The 19,371-nt window shown below is 44.6% G+C and overlaps 1 protein-coding gene across 7 annotated transcripts in view; it reads right to left on the bottom strand.

Moving 5' to 3' along the window:
- The window catches only part of AATK (apoptosis associated tyrosine kinase), a 173,014-nt gene that overhangs the window by 42,272 nt on the left and 111,371 nt on the right, over positions 1-19,371 (bottom strand). For 6 of the 7 annotated variants that reach the window (XM_075350723.1, XM_075350718.1, XM_075350720.1 and 3 more), the window contains one exon: positions 2,023-2,164. In XM_075350723.1, coding sequence (XP_075206838.1) covers positions 2,023-2,164 — 142 coding nt within the window. Of the gene's footprint in view, positions 1-2,022; positions 2,165-5,738; positions 5,959-19,371 lie in introns of those variants that run through there. The other variant, XM_075350724.1, reaches the window with a different exon arrangement.

Raw genomic sequence — 19,371 nt, 5'->3', positions numbered from 1 at the left:
GAGATCTGTTTTTTATATGGGTTTGTTCTAATTCATTTGTGAATAGTCTCAACCCCCTTATACTGTGGCTCCCGAAAAAAAAAATAATTCTATTAATTCCTCGGTAGAATTCCAGTCCCACTCACCAAAGATATTCAAACCCTCCATCTATTGGAAAGCTGGCGCTATCCTCCACCCGTACTCTTGTCCCCCAAATTTTCTACCTACACAGGCATAACAAACATTCACTTCTTCTGTGTCCTCATTATTATGGCCATCAGACTGGGGTGGGTCCATCATTGGTAGCTGGTGTTAATATTAAGCTGGGAAGGTGATATCTGTAAACGCCACCTATTATCCTACTTCTATAGGTCCTCATATACATTAGGTTAATGTCTGCCAAACCTTTCAATTTTTGTGGACCCACCTAACCATCTTACGACTATGATGGGCCTCATGACTTCCCCCAATAGTATCACGGAAAATAAGGATTGGGCATATTGAACTTCAACATGTTCCTCCCTCTTATTCTTCCAGGAGACAAGTCAGTTGCAGAGATTAATGACAGCAACTTATTACCCTCTAGTAATTGAAAGAATACGAATGTTTGCCCAAACTATGTATGCATGTGTCGGAAAAGGGTAGCTGTCAGCAGATATATTGGGCATCTTAACTAAGAAACACATTAATAGCCCTAGTAAGACACTGTAAGTTGTCTAACAACCAATATGACCACCACACCAAAGGGGTTTAACACAGATTTCCATTTTATCTGCCTTGTTATTCACTGATATGGGAGTGGTGTGATGGTAAAAAAATATTTTTAGATGCAGTTCCATTTTCACAGACTCTTCAAGTGAAGAAAGAACAAATACAATGTATTTAGAGTGTACAATGAACTAGAGAAGGCTTCACAGTGTACTAATACAAAAAGACATAAAGTTCGGGAATTTAGATTGTGAGGCCCAATGTTGACAGTGATGCTAATGTATGTAAAGTGCTATATAAAAACAAAAAACTAAAAAAAATAATAGGGACAGTAATGGGGTCCACAGTGACCCTCATGCTGGTCATAGACAGTTTACAGATACCTTTTAGCTGACAGCAAATATCTATGATTTTTCAACAAACACAAGTATTCATTCACTTTGGCTAAACACCTTTGGCACCGTTTATTCCTAGGGCACAAGATTTAGCAGGTCCCTATCGGTCCTTGTAGAGGTTGGACCCTGTTGGCATTGGATTGCTTTCTAATTAGATCTATGTGGTATAATAATAAGACTCATAATCTCTTGACTTTCAGCTACATCTAGAGCACCCTATCCCTCTAGATTTGAGCAACCCTAAATGTTAGCTTTTATTAAAGCACCAATAGCACCCAAATTACTACAGAAATTACGAATTCCTCAGAATGAGAAAAACATAACAGCTTTCTTCAAGAAACAACGCCACACCTGTCCATAGGTTGTGTCCGGTATTAGAGCCTGATTTTATTGACGTAAATAGGTCTGAGATGCAATACCACACATTTGTGTGGCACTGTTTCTGGTAGAAATCAGCCACATTTTTCTAACTTGTCGTAAAGCTGGCCATATACATACAAAAGCCATCAACCCTGAAATTGCTCAGACAAATACATGTTGTATTTTAGTATAGACAGCGACATAAGCAGCTCACAGATGCTACTTATTAAGCATTATTGATACTATGGAAGAAAAGGCTGAAATTCAATAAAGTTAACAAAAATTGACTGAACATGCATATTTGCTTCAATAGATCAATGAGAAAGACAGTTATCTAGCTTAAAAAAATTGACCGTTTCTGACTTCAAACATTTTGACAATTTCCAATGAGAGAAATAAAGTAGTGACTAAACAATATTATAGTCTATTATAGTCTACTGAACCAGGCAGTTAACAAACTAAAAAGCCATAAATAAAGAATCCTAATTGCCCGAATGGAGTAATTGATCCAGAGAAATGTATCTTTCCCTCCAGCCACAGTAGCACTGATGAGGGGTGGATGTAGACCCCATGGCCATACCTGATCTTGCCGGCTGTTTCGACATCGGCACTGAAACTTCTGTAAGAGGAAGGACGTAAACTTCTGGTCCATTTTGCGTTGCTGGAGAGCTCTGGATAGAAAACTCTGTGGTATAGTCTTCTCCCTCCACATTATCAAGCTCCTGAGAAGGACAAGGGACATTTATTAGACAAGAGGTGGGACAAAGTGTTGGTCACCACCCTAAACATTAACCTCTTCTCTGACTACATTAAAAGGAAACAGTATAACCCATCCTATTCTGATGTATTATTTGCTGAAATATGGTATCATAGGACCTCAAAAAGTTTGATATTGGGCGATTAATAGGTGGACAGGAACATTTATATTATGTGCAGCGCTTTTGCCCCAATGATCAACTTATTTAATGGGGGTCGCAACCTATCAAAAATTTAGTTTTTTTTCAGTGACAATCTTTGAAATCAGTTGAGATAAGCAGTCCCCCAAATATACTACTGGACCAAGCAGTTACAGACTAATCTGACCGACCTACGTATCGCCGTGCACCAAATTTTGTAAATTTGGAAGCCTCCTATAGATGTTAGTTTATTAACGAAAATAGTCGATTACAGTCATGTTCATTTTTACGGGGGCTCCTAGATTTTGATGCTTGACCCCTGAGTTCCCAAATTCTGTAAAACCATATACCATATATACCGAGGCCTTTTTTCTTTTTTTTTTTTTACACAAGGTGGCCGTCTACTAATAAACTTATCTTTCATCTTAAGTTCTACTTAATTCTCTCAAGATATGAGTGACCGCACAACTAGGCATAGATGGCAATGGCATTAAGGGTAACAAGCCCTGTGAAAACCATCATGAAGAAAGACCCACAGAGCTGCTTCGGATAAACAGGGTTAAATCCAGGTCATGTACAGATAAGAAATTGGAGCAACGTTCGGGAGCCGCGCAGATATGATTAATTACGCATGACTTTCTGTGGCATTGCAGCTGGCACAGGAATTACCCGCGTTCTGGGTACGGGAGATGCCAGCTGCTGCTTGTTTACACAGTAAGGAAGCTCCACACATGCCCCTGGGCACCATTACACTCCTGGCTATTTCCACACATGGGAATTTCATACATAACTCTACATTTTCTGATCATCCCCAGACATTTCTTAATCATCTGCATATAGCGGTATGACATAGGTATTGCGGTATGACATAGGTATTGCGGTATGACTTAGGCATGTGTCTGACCCACTTATCCCAATACTCACCCTAAAACACAACGCACTCATACTGCTACACCGGTCATATATTTGGAACCAGCATACCAGACAAATATCACTACGCTCCAGTAAACCCCCAAATATCTTTCTGTTCCCAGTGCCCCCAGCCGGAGACGGCCATCGCAGATTAACATCTGTAAGGCAGGAGCCATGGAGGCCATTATATAATACGAGCGCTCGCTCCTCGCTGACCTTCTCTGCACTGAGCGCCGCCACTGTGGGCACTTACATAATCTTATACTGGCAAAACTAAGGGAAACAGAAATAGAGAACAGGAGGAAGGATACACAAAAAATAGGAGAGGTGGACGGACGGATGGATGGATGGATGGATGGATAGATACATAGATAGATAAAGAAATAGATAGATAGATAGATATATAGATAGATAGGTAGGTAGGTAGGTAGGTAGATAGATAGAGGGATAGATAGATATATAGATAGATAGATAAAGGGATAGATAGATAGATAAAGGGATAGATAGATAGATAAAGGGATAGATAGATAGATAAAGGGATAGATATATAAAGGGATAGATAGATGGATGGATGGATAGAGAGATAGATAGCGTGATGGATAGATAGATAGATAGATAAAGGGATAGATAGAGGGATGGATGGATAGAGAGATAGATAGCATGATGGATAGATAGATAGATAGAGGGATAGATAAATACAGTAGATAGATAAAGGGATAGATGGATGGATAGAGAGATAGATAGATAGCGTGATGGATAGATAGATAGAGGGATAGATAAATACAGTAGATAGATAAAGGGATAGATGGATGGATGGATGGATAGAGAGATAGATAGCGTGATGGATAGATAGATAGATAAAGGGATAGATGGATGGATGGATGGATAGAGAGATAGATAGCGTGATGGATAGATAGATAGATAGATAGATAGATAAAGGGATAGATAGAGGGATGGATGGATAGAGAGATAGATAGCGTGATGGATAGATAGATAAAGGGATAGATAGAGGGATGGATGGATAGAGAGATAGATAGCGTGATGGATAGATAGATAGATAGATAGATAGATAGAGGGATAGATAAATACAGTAGATAGATAAAGGCATAGATAGCTAGATAAAGGGATAGATAGATATAGAGGGCTAGATAAATAGGGTGATGGACAGATAGATAGATATAAAGGGATAGATAGAGTGATGAATATCTAAATAGATAGAGAGATATAGAGGGATAGATAAATAGAGTGATGGACAGATAGATAGATAGATAGATATAGAGGGATAGATAGAGTGATGGATAGATAGATAGATATAGAGGGATAGATAGATAGAGGGATAGATAGATAGATATAGAGGGATAGATAGAGGGATAGATAGATAGATAAAGGGAGAGATAGAGGGATAGATAATAGATAAAGGGATAAATAGATAAATAGATAGCTATATAAAGGAATAGAGATAGATATAGGGATAGATAGATAGATAGACAGATACATAGATAGATAAAGGAATAGATAGATAGACAGATAGCTAGCTAAAGGGATATATAGATAAATAATTGATAGATAAGAGATAGATAGATATGTAGAAAGATAGACACTTATGAGAGATATTTGAGATACATAATCAGATAGATATTAGATATCTTTATGTAATTATTACATCTATTATCTACTCAAGACATTTATAGACACAAATAGTGATAGATAGAAAATATCTATCCATGTATCTATTTTATCTATCTATCTCATAGGAAGATAGATACATACGTTTATAGATCGAAAACAGAAAGTCGTGTGTGTAAATATATATATATTCATAACACATATACATACCCACACACACACACATATATATATATATATATACACATCCATCTTTCTGTCTTCTGTCTATCTATACTAATTTCATGGATAGAGAGATAATATAGATACTGTACATAGTTAGATATGATATAGAGATCCATAGATAGATATAACTCAGAAAAATAGCTAAATGAATAGAAGACACAAAAATATATATATAGATAGATCCGTACACAGTTGATGAACAGATAGATAGGTACAGAGATAGCTATATAGATATATAGATGGATGGATAATAGATAGATGGATGGATAGATGAATGGATGGACAGATAGGTAGATGGATGGAAAATGGATAGATGGATGGATAATAAGTAGGTGCATAGATGAATAATAGATGGATGGATGGATATTAGATAGATAATGGATAGATAATAAATAGAAAGGTAGATGGATGGATGGATAGATAGGTAGGTAGGTAAGCCTTATTTCCATATACCCATGCTGACTGATAGGAAAACAAACCACAAATCATAGTAGGTTGTGCTGTGATGACACATTGCTATGCTCGTCGCTGATGAAGAAGAGCACAAGCCTTGCGGACTGTGCCAGCGAGGATGAGGCAAGGCGCTGTACACACACACATGTGCCGGCAGCGATGGTGACACACGCTCATCTCCTACCTCTTCATGGCTCCAAGAAAAGCCTCTAATCCCAAAGGCTGCACCAGCGATTAAATAGGAGAGTGTCAGCATGTCAGTAACAGGGTGACGGGGACCCAGGGGTGATTGGTGCTGCCATCACACACCCAGCGATGCATCTGGCACAGCCCTGCCAGGGTTCCCCGTCACTGCCTGGCACATTAACAACGCTCAGCTGAGCTTCAAATCAAAATCCAGGGACTGTGCTGGAAATGGGGGGAGGCGAGCTCCTCATCACTTCTTCTTATAGAGCAGGAAAATGCCACTCACTGCCCACTGTGTGTGTCAGGAAACCTCCCCCAGCACGTGCCCCCACAATGCCACCATTATCTGTGCGTCCCATGTGCAGGCCTATTAGTGATACTATTACTTATCTGGCAGGTGAGGAGTTAATGCCCTATACACTGGTCCGATATAGCAGAAACATCACCACTGAGCAAGACCATAATGTGGTCACACAGTATATAAAACACTACAAGGCCCAGAATGACAGAATGATGAAAATACAGTTCTATTATACTTCATACATAGATCACTACAACCCCCAATATCACCGACCATCGGACAAGATCCTGATACAACTCTAATATATCCTATATATAGGATACTACAACCCTCAACAGATCCCCACCACTGGAACTTATGCTAATACAATGCTACTGAACTACATACACAGAACACTACAACTCCCAACATGCCCCAACTATTGCAACTGATTGTGGTGCCCCTGAGGCTTCAGTCGCCACAGAGGTACTGCATCTCAGCCAGAGATGTGGTGCCCCATCCTGGGTAAGGAAGAGGTCATCCACCGGCATACACACAAAACTCTGACAATCACTCAGCAACACCTCATCAGACCATGGTAAGGGCCTAGTGACAGTCCGAGGCCAGGCTAGGGGGTAGAGTCTAGTTAGTGGGAGCAGCCTGTAGAAAGTTGTTCAGTCGGAAGGAGCAGTGGAGTAGTGAAAGCCTGTGGTCAGGAGCTCGTGCAATTCGGCCCAGGCACAAGTGAGAAGGGGTCCTAGAGCCCATGGGACGAGCGCCATACTCTCGTGGCCTCGTTCCACATACGACATAATGGAGTGGAGGGACTTGGCCGCAGACGGGGATCCGATCCCTAGACTAGAGGAGAAGAACCAACCATCTAGTAAAACCAGAGGCTAAGGACACATTTAGTACCAAAGCCAACTCCGCACACGAATCCGCTGGAAGGTGACCACATAGGGCCAAGGGATAGAGCTTCAAGCCAACCGACAGGGTCTGCGGACACCGTCTCAGGGCACTGTGTGCGTAGGCCCGGGACAGGCGGACGAGACACTCAGCACAGGAAGACGACCAGGGAAGGAACATTAGAAGGGTACATCGGTCTTGAACTCCGAACTACCCGGGATCGACTGGAGCCCATCACCGTGGAACCCAGCACTCCAAAGGTGGTCATTGACTAGTCATGTCACCTTGGAACCTGCCAAGGACACCCAGATCAGGACTTGTACCCAGGTGACGCCGTCTCCTACACTCAGCAAAAAGGGGAACGGGGATGGTTTGCCCTGGATGTCCAGGTGGAGCGGTTAAAGGAACCGTCAAAAGTCCAGTCCCGTGACCAGGGGACTCAGACGGATTTACTTTAAACTGCCACCTGGAACCCCTGCATAATGTTTAAAGTTAAATAATAATGTTGTGTTAAAATGGACAACTGGGCCACTGGACTATGGGTGGCCAGGACTGCCTGTAAATAATTAGCACTTGTTGTCCTCCCTACTAGAATTATCATGACTTAAAAACCTGTTGTGTGTGCTGAAGAGGTGAAGCAGGGTCTGGAACGCTCTAAGCACGCCCAGAGCCTACGTTGGGGGTTCAAGGCAGGTCCCCCATATTGTTGTTGCTGCTAAATTTATTGCACTTGGTCGGAGGGATGCAAGGTGCAAAAGAGAAAGTTTAATGCCAAAGAAAGGTTTTGTGCAAAAGTGAAAATTTTATGCCAAAGGGAATGTTTATTGCCCAAAGTGAATGTCTTATGCTGAGAACCAATGTTTTATGTGTGTTACAGTGTCAACGATTTTACTTGTCGTACTGTAAAGTATGTGAAAGTTTGCAACGTTTAAGAAACCATGCCTACCATGAAGGGAAGAAATATTCATGTTTTATAGCATGGCTAAAATTTTGCAATTTTCCACTGTATTGCTTTATTTCCAGCCCGCGGATGTGCTGGGATTCGCTGTGGGGGTGTGTGGCACCTCTGCGGCTTTTAGCACCACAGGGTACTGCACTTCACCCGGGGTGCAGTAGTCATCTCGGATACGGATGAGGTCATCGCCGGTATACCACCACAACACAACTAACACATAACTCGGGAGCTCTGTTACTGGGACTGGCCAGGGTAGGTGATGGGGGTGGCCATCACGAGGTATAGGACCTCTTGCCCACTAGTTCAGCAACCCAGGAGGCAGGGCACCTGCAGGGGAAGTGAGGAGCCATCTCACACAGCATTCAGTTAGCGCCAGGTGCAGCAAGCGCCAGGTCAGACTCAGGAAGAGACGTCGGAAGACACTGCACAGAAAGGGGCCTGTGGTCAGGACCTGGAGGCTCGACCCGGGTTCTTAGGAAGAAGAGGGATCTCAGGGTTCGCGGGGAGTGCAAGCATGCACCCGTGACCCGTTCCACGGCCCAGAAGCTGGGTGGAGGGAAGACCACTTGAAAGAACACACAGAAGGAATCACCGGCCTTGACCTCTGAACTATCTGGGATTGGCTGGAGCCCATCACAGCAGAACACGGCACCCCAAAGGCGGTGCAACTTCAGTGAGTAAAGAACTTGAACTGCACGATCTGTGTAGTCCCATCATTGCCGGTGCTTCAATCATCGCGCCCCTGCGCTATAGACGACTACCACTCTCAACATCCTCCCTGGGGCCTGAGCTCTGCCTGTGGAGAGCTGTACCATCCGAGCTGCGTTACCATCTTCCCCAGAAGAGAGACTTCCCAGAGCGGCGGCTAAGAACTGGCCGCATACCACAGGTGGCGTCACGAATAACTACTCCAATCTTTCCCATCTCAATCTTTATTGACACCGCCGGGGTCACGAAATCGGGCCAGGCCACCGTGACATCCCAAACCGACACCGGCCCGGTGACGAGTAACCTTGGGACCCGTGGGCGTGTAAGACCTGTTAACATTTATATATATATATATATATATAAGACTGTTTGGTCGACTTCCTTGTGTTATGCTGCCACCTGCTGTCAAAACAGAGAACAGCAGGCAAAAGTCCTGCTGCTCAAGTGACTTGATTCAGTCTGGAACAGGAGGAGGAGGAGTCTACATGTGGCTGTTTTGCAGAGAGGAGTGTGCTGGAGTGGGCTGTAAGATAGAAGGCCTCAGTCTGCCCTGTTTTTCCGAGGTCCAAGTACCTTAGAGTGTTGCGTGGTGTCCCCCCCCAAGACACAGATCCAAAAAGGCTGGATGTGGAGCGAGGGGCCAGACAGCACGTGCAAATTACAAAATTACAGATCCAAAGAGGCTGGATGTGGAGCAAGGAGCTAGGCAGCACGTGCAAGTTACAGACCCGGGACAAAGACTGAACTTTAGAGGTGTCTGCCGGCGGAATACGGGCCCCAACGGTGACGAGGTACCCCACGCTGAAATCTGCAGTTAAGTGTGCACACTACTTTTAGTTAGGGACAGATAGGAAAAGACTCTGCACTGTGTTATACGAGTAAGATAACAAGGACTCTGCGTTTTTTTTGTTTAACAAGGATTTCTGTGTTTTGCATTTGGGAGTACAATCTGAGGCTTCCTACCCTTGACAAGTTATTCAAAGTAGTTGTATGTATATTGCATTTCCTTTTCATTTGCTTTTCCTCCACCTGTGTTGTGCAATACATTATTAAATTTGCATTGATTAACCCCCGTGGTTCTGTGCAGTCCTTGCGTATCCCAATACCTGCAGGTTATTACATTTGGCGTAGTCGGCAGGATACGCAGGCTGGTACGGAACAATGGACGGACAGGGGGGTGTCGCTGATGGAGGTGTTCTAATACAACCTGATGGGGGAATACCAGCAAGGCAGCTGTCCCTGGGGGCTATGCTGACCCATATACCAAAATTTACTGGCAACAATGTACCTCTCCATGACTGGGCGCAGAGAGTGAGGGGCATGGTGAGAGTAGCAGGAGTGACTGCAGAAAATCAAGGGGAGATACTGTTGATTGCCCTTGAAGGCCATGCTCAAGAGACTATTTTATTGCGCCCTGAGAGTGAACGAAAGACGTTAGAGCAGGTGGTGAAGATTCATGAGAGAGTGTATGGCGGGAAACCAGAAGATGGCAGTACCACTGGCCCGAGAGGCACATGAGAAGGGAGCCCATTTCGGACCGGACAAGACTTACCAGTGGTTGCAAAGAATAGTATACTGTCCTCAGATGCTTAGGGCAGTAGAGAAGGCCTGTAAACTGTGCCGTTCCTGCGAGTTAAGTAAGGCTCTCCCACAGCAAGCACCAGTACAGACTATTGTAACCAAAGAACCGTTGGAGGTACTCATGATCGATTATCTGAAGATTGGCCACTCCCACCGGGGCTATCAGTTCTGCCTTGTGATGACAGATCACTTCTCCAAATTTGCGGTGGTGACGCCCACCAGAGATCAGACAGCTGAATCAGCTGCTCGAGCCATCAGTGATGACTTTATCCGGGTGTACGGCTGCCCCAAAAGAATACATTCTGACCAAGGGGCTTGCTTTCAGGGCAGTGTCATGAGAGAGCTGCAAAGGATTTATGGAATGCAGAAGTCAAGGACTACGCCTTATCATCCACAGGGCAACGGAGCCTGCGAGAGATTTAACCGGACCCTCCTACAAATGCTACGCACGTTGGAGGATGATCGTAAGAATCACTGGCCCGGCTATCTCGCAGAACTCGTGTGGGCGTACAATAATCGTGTCCACTCCACCACTGGGTACACCCCATACGTACTACTGTTTGGAAGAGCCGGAAGAGGCATAGAAGAGCTCAACCTGGCTCCCCCCAAGATCAGTGAAGTCAGAGCGTAGGTTCCTGGGTAGACTGTCACCGCCGGCGGCTGGAGACTATCCATCGAATTGTCACCAAGCGGTTGCAAGAAAAGACACACCCGCAGCGGAAACCTGTGTGTGAAGCCCCGTTCTTGCCAGGAGACCGAGTACTAGTTGCAGAGAAACACCCGAGACACAAGTTGAGTGAGCACTGGAAAACAGAGCCGTACATTGTGATCAGAAGAATCTCTCCCTACGGATCAGTATACGAAGTGAGAGGTGAGCGAAGAGGCGACACCCTCATCCTGCATCGTAATATGCTGAGGCCCTGCTATTCAGAAGACAGGACCAGACAAAGTACCTCGGAGACGGTGCCCGTGCCTGTTCCTGTTACCTTCGAAGAGGGCTCTGACGATGAAGAATGGTGGCGGGTACCGACCAACCCAGCAGACTGGGAGAGATCCACACCCCCATCCGTTCAAGACACAGGTGCCACCCCTGCAGAGCAGGAGTCACTAATCTCCAGAGATGGGGACGGGAATACTGTACTCCCTGATACGGCGCCGACGTCTGGCGAGTTAGCTGTGGTGCCACGCCGGACTGAGCGGGCTAATGCTGGTATTCCCCCTGATCGGTACTTGGCAGATGAATTTGTGTGTTCTGTCACTGAATCCTGTTTTACGACATTGGCTCCCAAGCAACAGGTTGGGAAGCAGGGCAGGAGTTGCCACCGTGTGCCCCTTTGCAGAGTGCCTCAGGAGTGTATCGGCCGGGACGGCCGAGGTTAAAGAGGGGGGGAAATGTAAGACCTGTTAACATTTATATATATATATATATATATATATATATATATATATATATAGGTTAAAAGACTGTTTGGTGGACTTCCTTGTGTTATGCTGCCACCTGCTGTCAAAACAGAGAACAGCGGCCAAAAGTCCTGCTGCTCAAGTGACTTGATTCAGTCTGGAACAGGAGGAGGAGGAGTCTACATGTGGCTGTTTTGCAGAGAGGAGTGTGCTGGAGTGGGCTGTAAGATAGAAGGCCTCAGTCTGCCCTGTTTTTCCGAGGTCCAAGTACCTTAGAGTGTTGCGTGGTGTCCCCCCCAAGACACAGATCCAAAGAGGCTGGATGTGGAGCGAGGGGCCAGACAGCACGTGCAAATTACAAAATTACAGATCCAAAGAGGCTGGATGTGGAGCGAGGAGCCAGGCAGCACGTGCAAGTCACAGACCCGGGACAAAGACTGAACTTTAGAGGTGTCTGCCGGCGGAATACGGGCCCCAACGGTGACGAGGTACCCCACGCTGAAATCTGCAGTTAAGTGTGCACACTACTTTTAGTTAGGGACAGATAGGAAAAGACTCTGCACTGTGTTATACGAGTAAGATAACAAGGACTCTGCGTTTTTTTTGTTTAACAAGGATTTCTGTGTTTTGCTTTTGGGAGTACAATCTGAGGCTTCCTACCCTTGACAAGTTATTCAAAGTAGTTGTATGTATATTGCATTTCCTTTTCATTTGCTTTTCCTCCACCTGTGTTGTGCAATACATTATTAAATTTGCATTGATTAACCCCCGTGGTTCCGTGCAGTCCTTGCGTATCCCAATACCTGCAGGTTATTACAGGCGCGTCACTAACATATTTGCAAAAGGGTTTTCAAGGGATTTCTAAACATCTATTAAGCGGGCTTTACACGCTACGATATATCTAACGAGATGTCGGTGGGGGTCACGTCGTAAGTGACGCACATCTGGCATCGTTAGTGATATCGTAGCGTGTGACAGCTATGAACGAGCAGAAATACTCACCTTCTTGTTCATCGTTGACACGTCGCTCATTTTCTAAAAATCAAGCGTCCGGTTGTTCAATGTTCCCGAGGCAGCACACATCGCTCCGTGTGACACCCCGGGAACGATGAACACAGCTTACCTGCGTCCCGCCAGGAATGCGGAAGGAAGGAGGTGGGCGGGATGTTTACGTCCCGCTCATCTACGCCCCTCCGCATCTATTGGCCGGCCGCTGTGTGACGTCGCTGTGACGCCGAACGTCCCTCCCCCTTCAGGAAGTGGATGTTCGCCGCCCACAGCGAGGTCATTTGGAAGGTAAGTACGTGTGACGGGGGATACAAGATTGTGTGACACGGTCAAGAAATTTCCCGTGCCGCACAAACGATGGGGGCGGGTGCGATCGCAAATGCGATCGCACAATTAATTGTAACGTGTGAAGCAGGCTTTAGCCTTCTAACACAGTTGGCAAACACAATGTACCATTAGAACACTGGAGTGGTGGTTGTTGGAAATGGGCCTCTGTACACCTATGTAGATATTGCATTAAAAAACAGACGTCTGAAGCTAGAATAGTCATTTACCACATTAACAATGTATAGAGTGTATTGCTGTTTAACTTAATGTTAGCGTCATTGAAAAAAAAAAAATGTGCTTTCCTTTCAAAAATAAGGACATTTCTAAGTGACCCTTAGGCAGGCTTTGCATGTTGCGACATCGCAAGCCGATGCTGCGATATCGCACGCGATAGTACCCGCCCCCGTCGCAGCAGCGATATCTTGTGATTCCTGACGTAGCGAACATTATCGCTACGCCAGCTTCACATGCACTCACCTGTCCTGCGACGTCGCTCTGGCCAGCGTCCCGCCTCCTTCCTAAGGGGGCGGGTTGTACAATGTCAGAGCGACGTCACACGGCAGGCGGCCAATAGAAGCGGAGGGGCGGAGATGAGCGGGACGTAAACATCCTGCCCACTTTCTTCCTTCCGTATAGCCGGCGGCGGCAGGTAAGGTGATGTTCCTCGCTCCTGCAGCTTCATACACAGCGATGTGTGCTGCCGCAGGAACGAGGAACAACATCGTACCTGTTGCGCAGCGTAATTTTGAAAAAGTCGGAGCCTACACCGATGATACGATAACGACGCTTTTGAGCTCGATAATCGTATCATCTAGGATGATTTCCACACTACGATGTCGAAAGTGACGCCGGATGTGCGTCACTTTCGATTTGACCCCACCGACATCGCACGTGCGATGTTGCAACGTGCAAAGCCGCCCTTACCTTTTGAACTGTAGTGTATATATAATAATAATAATTTTATTCATTTATATAGCGCTATTAATTCCACAGTACTTTACATACATTGGCAATACTGTCCCCATTGGGGCTCACAATCTGTAGTCCCTATCTGTATGTCTTTGGAGTGTGGGAGGAAACGGGAGTACCCGGAGGAAACCCACGCAAACACGGGGAAAACATACAAACGCCTTGCAGATGGTGTCCTTGTTGGGACTTGAACCCAGGACCCCAGAGCTGCAAGACTGCAGTGCTAACCACTGAGCCACCGTACATATATACTGTTTATATTGCATATACTACTCCTGTTGAAGATACTACTTCTGTTGTATAAACTAGTTCTGCCGCATATAGTAGTTCTGTCATATATACTAGTTCTGCAATGTATATGAGTTCTGCTGTATACACTGTGTGCAGAATTACCGTATTAGGCAAGTTGTATTTTAGAGGATATTTTTTATTATTGATCAACAACTATGTTCTCAATCAACCCAAAAGACTCATAAATATCAAAGCTTAATAGTTTTGGAAGTTGGAATGGTTTTTTTTTTTAGATTTGGCTATCTTAGGAGGATATCAGTTTGTGCAGGTAACTATTACTGTGAAGAATTATTATTAGGCAACTTAATAAAAACCAAATATATTCCCATCTCACTTAGGCTAAGTTCACATTTCCGTTGATTTGTATCAGTCACATGCGTCGCTTGACGCATGTGACTGATGCGCTGTTCAACGCTGTACAACGGATGACAAAGAACAGAATTCTTTGTCGGATTCCGTTGTGTGCGGGGGGCGGAGTTCGGGGGCAGAGCCGAGCGGGGGGCGGGGCCAGGCGCTGAGGATGTCAGTGGAAGTGCTGCGGTCTGCATGGCTGGGGACAGGTGAGTGTATCTGTGAGTGAGTGAGTGTGTGTATGTGCATGTATGTATGTATGTATGTATGTATGTATGTATGTATGTGTGTGCACATGCAAAGTGCGGGAGGGGGCGGAGCCGAGCGGGGGCGGGGCCAGGCGCTGAGGATGTCAGTAGAAGTGCTGCGGTCTGCATGGCTGGGGACAGGTGAGTGTATGTGTGAGTGAGTGTGTGTATGTGCATGTATGTATGCATGTATGTATGTATGTATGTGTGTGCACATGCAAAGTGCGGGAGGGGGCGGAGCCGAGCGGGGGGCGGGGCCAGACGAGGGTGTCAGTGGCAGTGCTTGTCTGCATGGCTGGGGACAGGTGTGTGTGTGTGTGTGTGTGTGTGTGTGTGTGTACATACATGTGCGGAGTGCGGGAGGGGGCGGGACCGAGCGGGGAAGTGTCGGCCTCCCTGCACACGTAACCAGCCTAAATATCGGGTAACAGCAAAGCACCCGATGTTTACCTTGGTTACCCGATATTTACCTTGGTTACGGGCCTACACCGCTTAGCGCTGGCTCCTTGCACCGTAACCAGGGTAAATATCGGGTAACCAACCAAAGCTGGTGACGTGTGCAGGGAGCCAGAGAGCATGCGCAGCGAAATCCGACGGATCTCGCTGCTCAAAAAACGTTACATGCTGCGTTCCCCCCGCCCGGCGGTCAGTCGTTCCACGACTGATCAGTCGGGCGGAGGGTGCAACGCAGCATCATCAGTCACAATCCGCTGCTCATACAAGTCTATGGGAGCAGCGGAATCCGCTAAACGGATTCCGCTGTTTACAAGAGCAGCGGATTGTGACTGATAGATTTTAGCGGAAATGTGAACTTAGCCTTACAGTTAGGTCCAGAAATATTTGGACAGTGACACAAGTTTTGTTATTTTAGCTGTTTACAAAAACATGTTCAGAAATACAATTATATATATAATATGGGCTGAAAGTGCACACTCCCAGCGGCAATATGAGAGTTTTCACATCCAAATCGGAGAAAGGGTTTAGGAATCATAGCTCTGTAATGCATAGCCTCCTCTTTTTCAAGGGACCAAAAGTAATTGGACAAGGGACTCTAAGGGCTGCAATTAACTCTGAAGGCATCTCCCTCGTTAACCTGTAATCAATGAAGTAGTTAAAAGGTCTGGGGTTGATTACAGGTGTGTGGTTTTGCATTTGGAAGCTGTTGCTGTGACCAGACAACATGCGGTCTAAGGAACTCTCAATTGAGGTGAAGCAGAACATCCTGAGGCTGAAAAAAAAGAAAAAATCCATCAGAGAGATAGCAGACATGCTTGGAGTAGCAAAATCAACAGTCGGGTACATTCTGAGAAAAAAGGAATTGACTGGTGAGCTTGGGAACTCAAAAAGGCCTGGGCGTCCACGGATGACAACAGTGGTGGATGATCGCCGCATACTTTCTTTGGTGAAGAAGAACCCGTTCACAACATCAACTGAAGTCCAGAACACTCTCAGTGAAGTAGGTGTATCTGTCTCTAAGTCAACAGTAAAGAGAAGACTCCATGAAAGTAAATACAAAGGGTTCACATCTAGATGCAAACCATTCATCAATTCCAAAAAATAGACAGGCCAGAGTTAAATTTGCTGAAAAACACCTCATGAAGCCAGCTCAGTTCTGGAAAAGTATTCTATGGACAGATGAGACAAAGATCAACCTGTACCAGAATGATGGGAAGAAAAAAGTTTGGAGAAGAAAGGGAACGGCACATGATCCAAGGCACACCACATCCTCTGTAAAACATGGTGGAGGCAACGTGATGGCATGGGCATGCATGGCTTTCAATGGCACTGGGTCACTTGTGTTTATTGATGACATAACAGCAGACAAGAGTAGCCGGGTGAATTCTGAAGTGTACCGGGATATACTTTCAGCCCAGATTCAGCCAAATGCCGCAAAGTTGATCGGACGGCGCTTCATAGTACAGATGGACAATGACCCCAAGCATACAGCCAAAGCTACCCAGGAGTTCATGAGTGCAAAAAAGTGGAACCTTCTGCAATGGCCAAGTCAATCACCAGATCTTAACCCAATTGAGCATGCATTTCACTTGCTGAAATCCAGACTTAAGACGGAAAGACCCACAAACAAGCAAGACCTGAAGGCTGCGGCTGTAAAGGCCTGGCAAAGCATTAAGAAGGAGGAAACCCAGCGTTTGGTGATGTCCATGGGTTCCAGACTTAAGGCAGTGATTGCCTCCAAAGGATTCGCAACAAAATATTGAAAATAAAAATATTTTGTTTGGGTTTGGTTTATTTGTTCAATTACTTTTGACCTCCTAAAATGTGGAGTGTTTGTAAAGAAATGTGTACAATTCCTACAATTTCTATCAGATATTTTTGTTCAAACCTTCAAATTAAACGTTACAATCTGCACTTGAATTCTGTTGTAGAGGTTTCATTTCAAATCCAATGTGGTGGCATGCAGAGCCCAACTCGCGAAAATTGTGTCACTGTCCAAATATTTCTGGACCTAACTGTATTTTCACCAGGTAAACCAATATAACTGCACAAAATTTAGAAATAAAAATTTCTGACATGCAAAAATAAAACCCCAATAAATTAGTGACCAATATAGCCACCTTTCTTTATGATGACATTCAACAGCCTACCATCAATAGATTCTGTCAGTTGCTTGATCTCTTTACGATCAACATTGTGTGCAGCAGCCACCACAGCCTCCCAGACACTGTTCCAAGAGGTGTAATATTTTCCCTCCCTGTAGCTCTCACATTTTACAAGGGACCACAGGTTCTCTATGGGGTTCAGATCAGGTGAACAAGGGAGTCATGTCATTATCTTTTCATCTTTTAGACCTTTACTGGCCAGCCATGCTGTGGAGTTGTTGGATGCATGTGTTGGAGCATTGTCCTGCATGAAAATCATGTTTTTCTTGAACGATACCGACTTCTTCCTGCACCACTGCTTCAAGAAGTTGTCTTCCAGAAACTGGCAGTAGATCTGGGAGTTGAGCTTCACTCCATCCTCAACCCGAAAAGGTCCAACAAGTTCATCTTTGATGATACCAGCCCATACCAGTACCCCACCTCCACCTTGCTGGCGTCTGAGTCGGAGTGGAGCTTTCTGCCCTTTACTGATCCAACCTCTGGCCCATCCATCTGGCCCATCAAGAGTCACTCTCATTTCATCAGTCCATAAAACTTTTGAAAAATCAGTCTTAAGATATTTCTTGGCCCAGTCTTGACGTTTTATCTTATGTTTCTTGTTCAAATGTGGTCGTTTTTCAGCCTTCCTTACCTTGGCCATGTCCCTGAGTATGGCACACCTTGTGCTTTTTGATACTCCAGTAACTTTGGAGCTCTGAAATATAGTCAAACTGGTGGCAAATGGCATCTTGGCAGCTTCACGCTTGATTTTCCTTAATTCATGGGCAGTTATTTTGCGCCTTTTTTGCCCAACACGCTTCTTGCGACCCTGTTGGCTATTTGCCATGAAATGCTTGATTGTTCAGTGATCACGCTTCAAAAGTTTGGTAATTTCAAGACTGCTGCATCCCTCTGCAAGACATCTCACAATATTGGACTTTTCAGAGCCTGTCAGATCTCTCTTCTGACCCATTTTGCCAAAGGAAAGGATGTTGCCTAATAATTAAGCACACCTTGTATAGGGTGTTGATGTCATTACACCACACCCCTCCTCATTACAGAGATGCACATCACCTGATTTACTTAATTGGTAGTTGGCTCTCAAGCCTATACAGCTTGGAGTAGGACAACATGTATAAAAACTGTCATGTGATCAAAATACTCATTTGCCTAATAATTCTGAACACAGTGTATACTAGTTCTGCCATATATGCTAGTTCTGTCATAAATACTAGCTAGTTCTGTCATGTATATGAGTTTTGCTGCATATACTAGTTCTGCCATATATGCTAGTTTTGTCATAAATACTAGCTAGTTCTGCCATGTATATGAGTTTTGCTGCATATACTAGTTCTGCCATATATGCTAGTTCTGTCATAAATACTAGCTAGTTCTGTCATGTATATGAGTTTTGCTGCATATACTAGTTCTGCCATATATGCTAGTTCTGCTGTGTATATGAGTTTTGCCGTTGATTCTAGTTCTGCCATATATACTAGTTCTATGGTAAATACTAGTTCTGTTATATATAACAGTTCTATCAAATATACTAGTACTGCCGTGTATGAGTTCTGCTGTATATACTAGTTCTGACGTGTATAGTAGTTCTGCCATATATACTAGTTATGTCATATACAGTATACTACTTCTGTTGTATATACTAGTTCTGCCATATGTACTAGTTCTGCTGTATATAGTAGTTCTGCCATTGCATACTAGTTCTGTGGTATATACTAGTTCTACCATGTATATGAATTCTGCTGTTGATTCTAGTTCTGCCATATATTCTAGTTCTATTACACATACTAGTTCTGTTATATATACCAGTTCTGCCCTATCTACTAGTTGTGCCGTATATACTAGTTCTGCTGTGTATACTAGTTTTTCCATGTGTATTCGTTCTTCCGAGTAGTTCTTCTGTATATACTAGTCCTGCAGTACTAGTTCTGCTGTACATATTACGGTAGTTCTGATGTAAATACTAGTCTTGCTGTATACACTAGTTC

This window comes from Anomaloglossus baeobatrachus, chromosome 5 (genome assembly GCF_048569485.1).
Source record: "Anomaloglossus baeobatrachus isolate aAnoBae1 chromosome 5, aAnoBae1.hap1, whole genome shotgun sequence".
Taxonomy (NCBI): domain Eukaryota; kingdom Metazoa; phylum Chordata; class Amphibia; order Anura; family Aromobatidae; genus Anomaloglossus; species Anomaloglossus baeobatrachus.
Note: the sequence above shows the minus strand (reverse complement) of the source record. Positions and strands in the feature narration are given on the sequence as shown.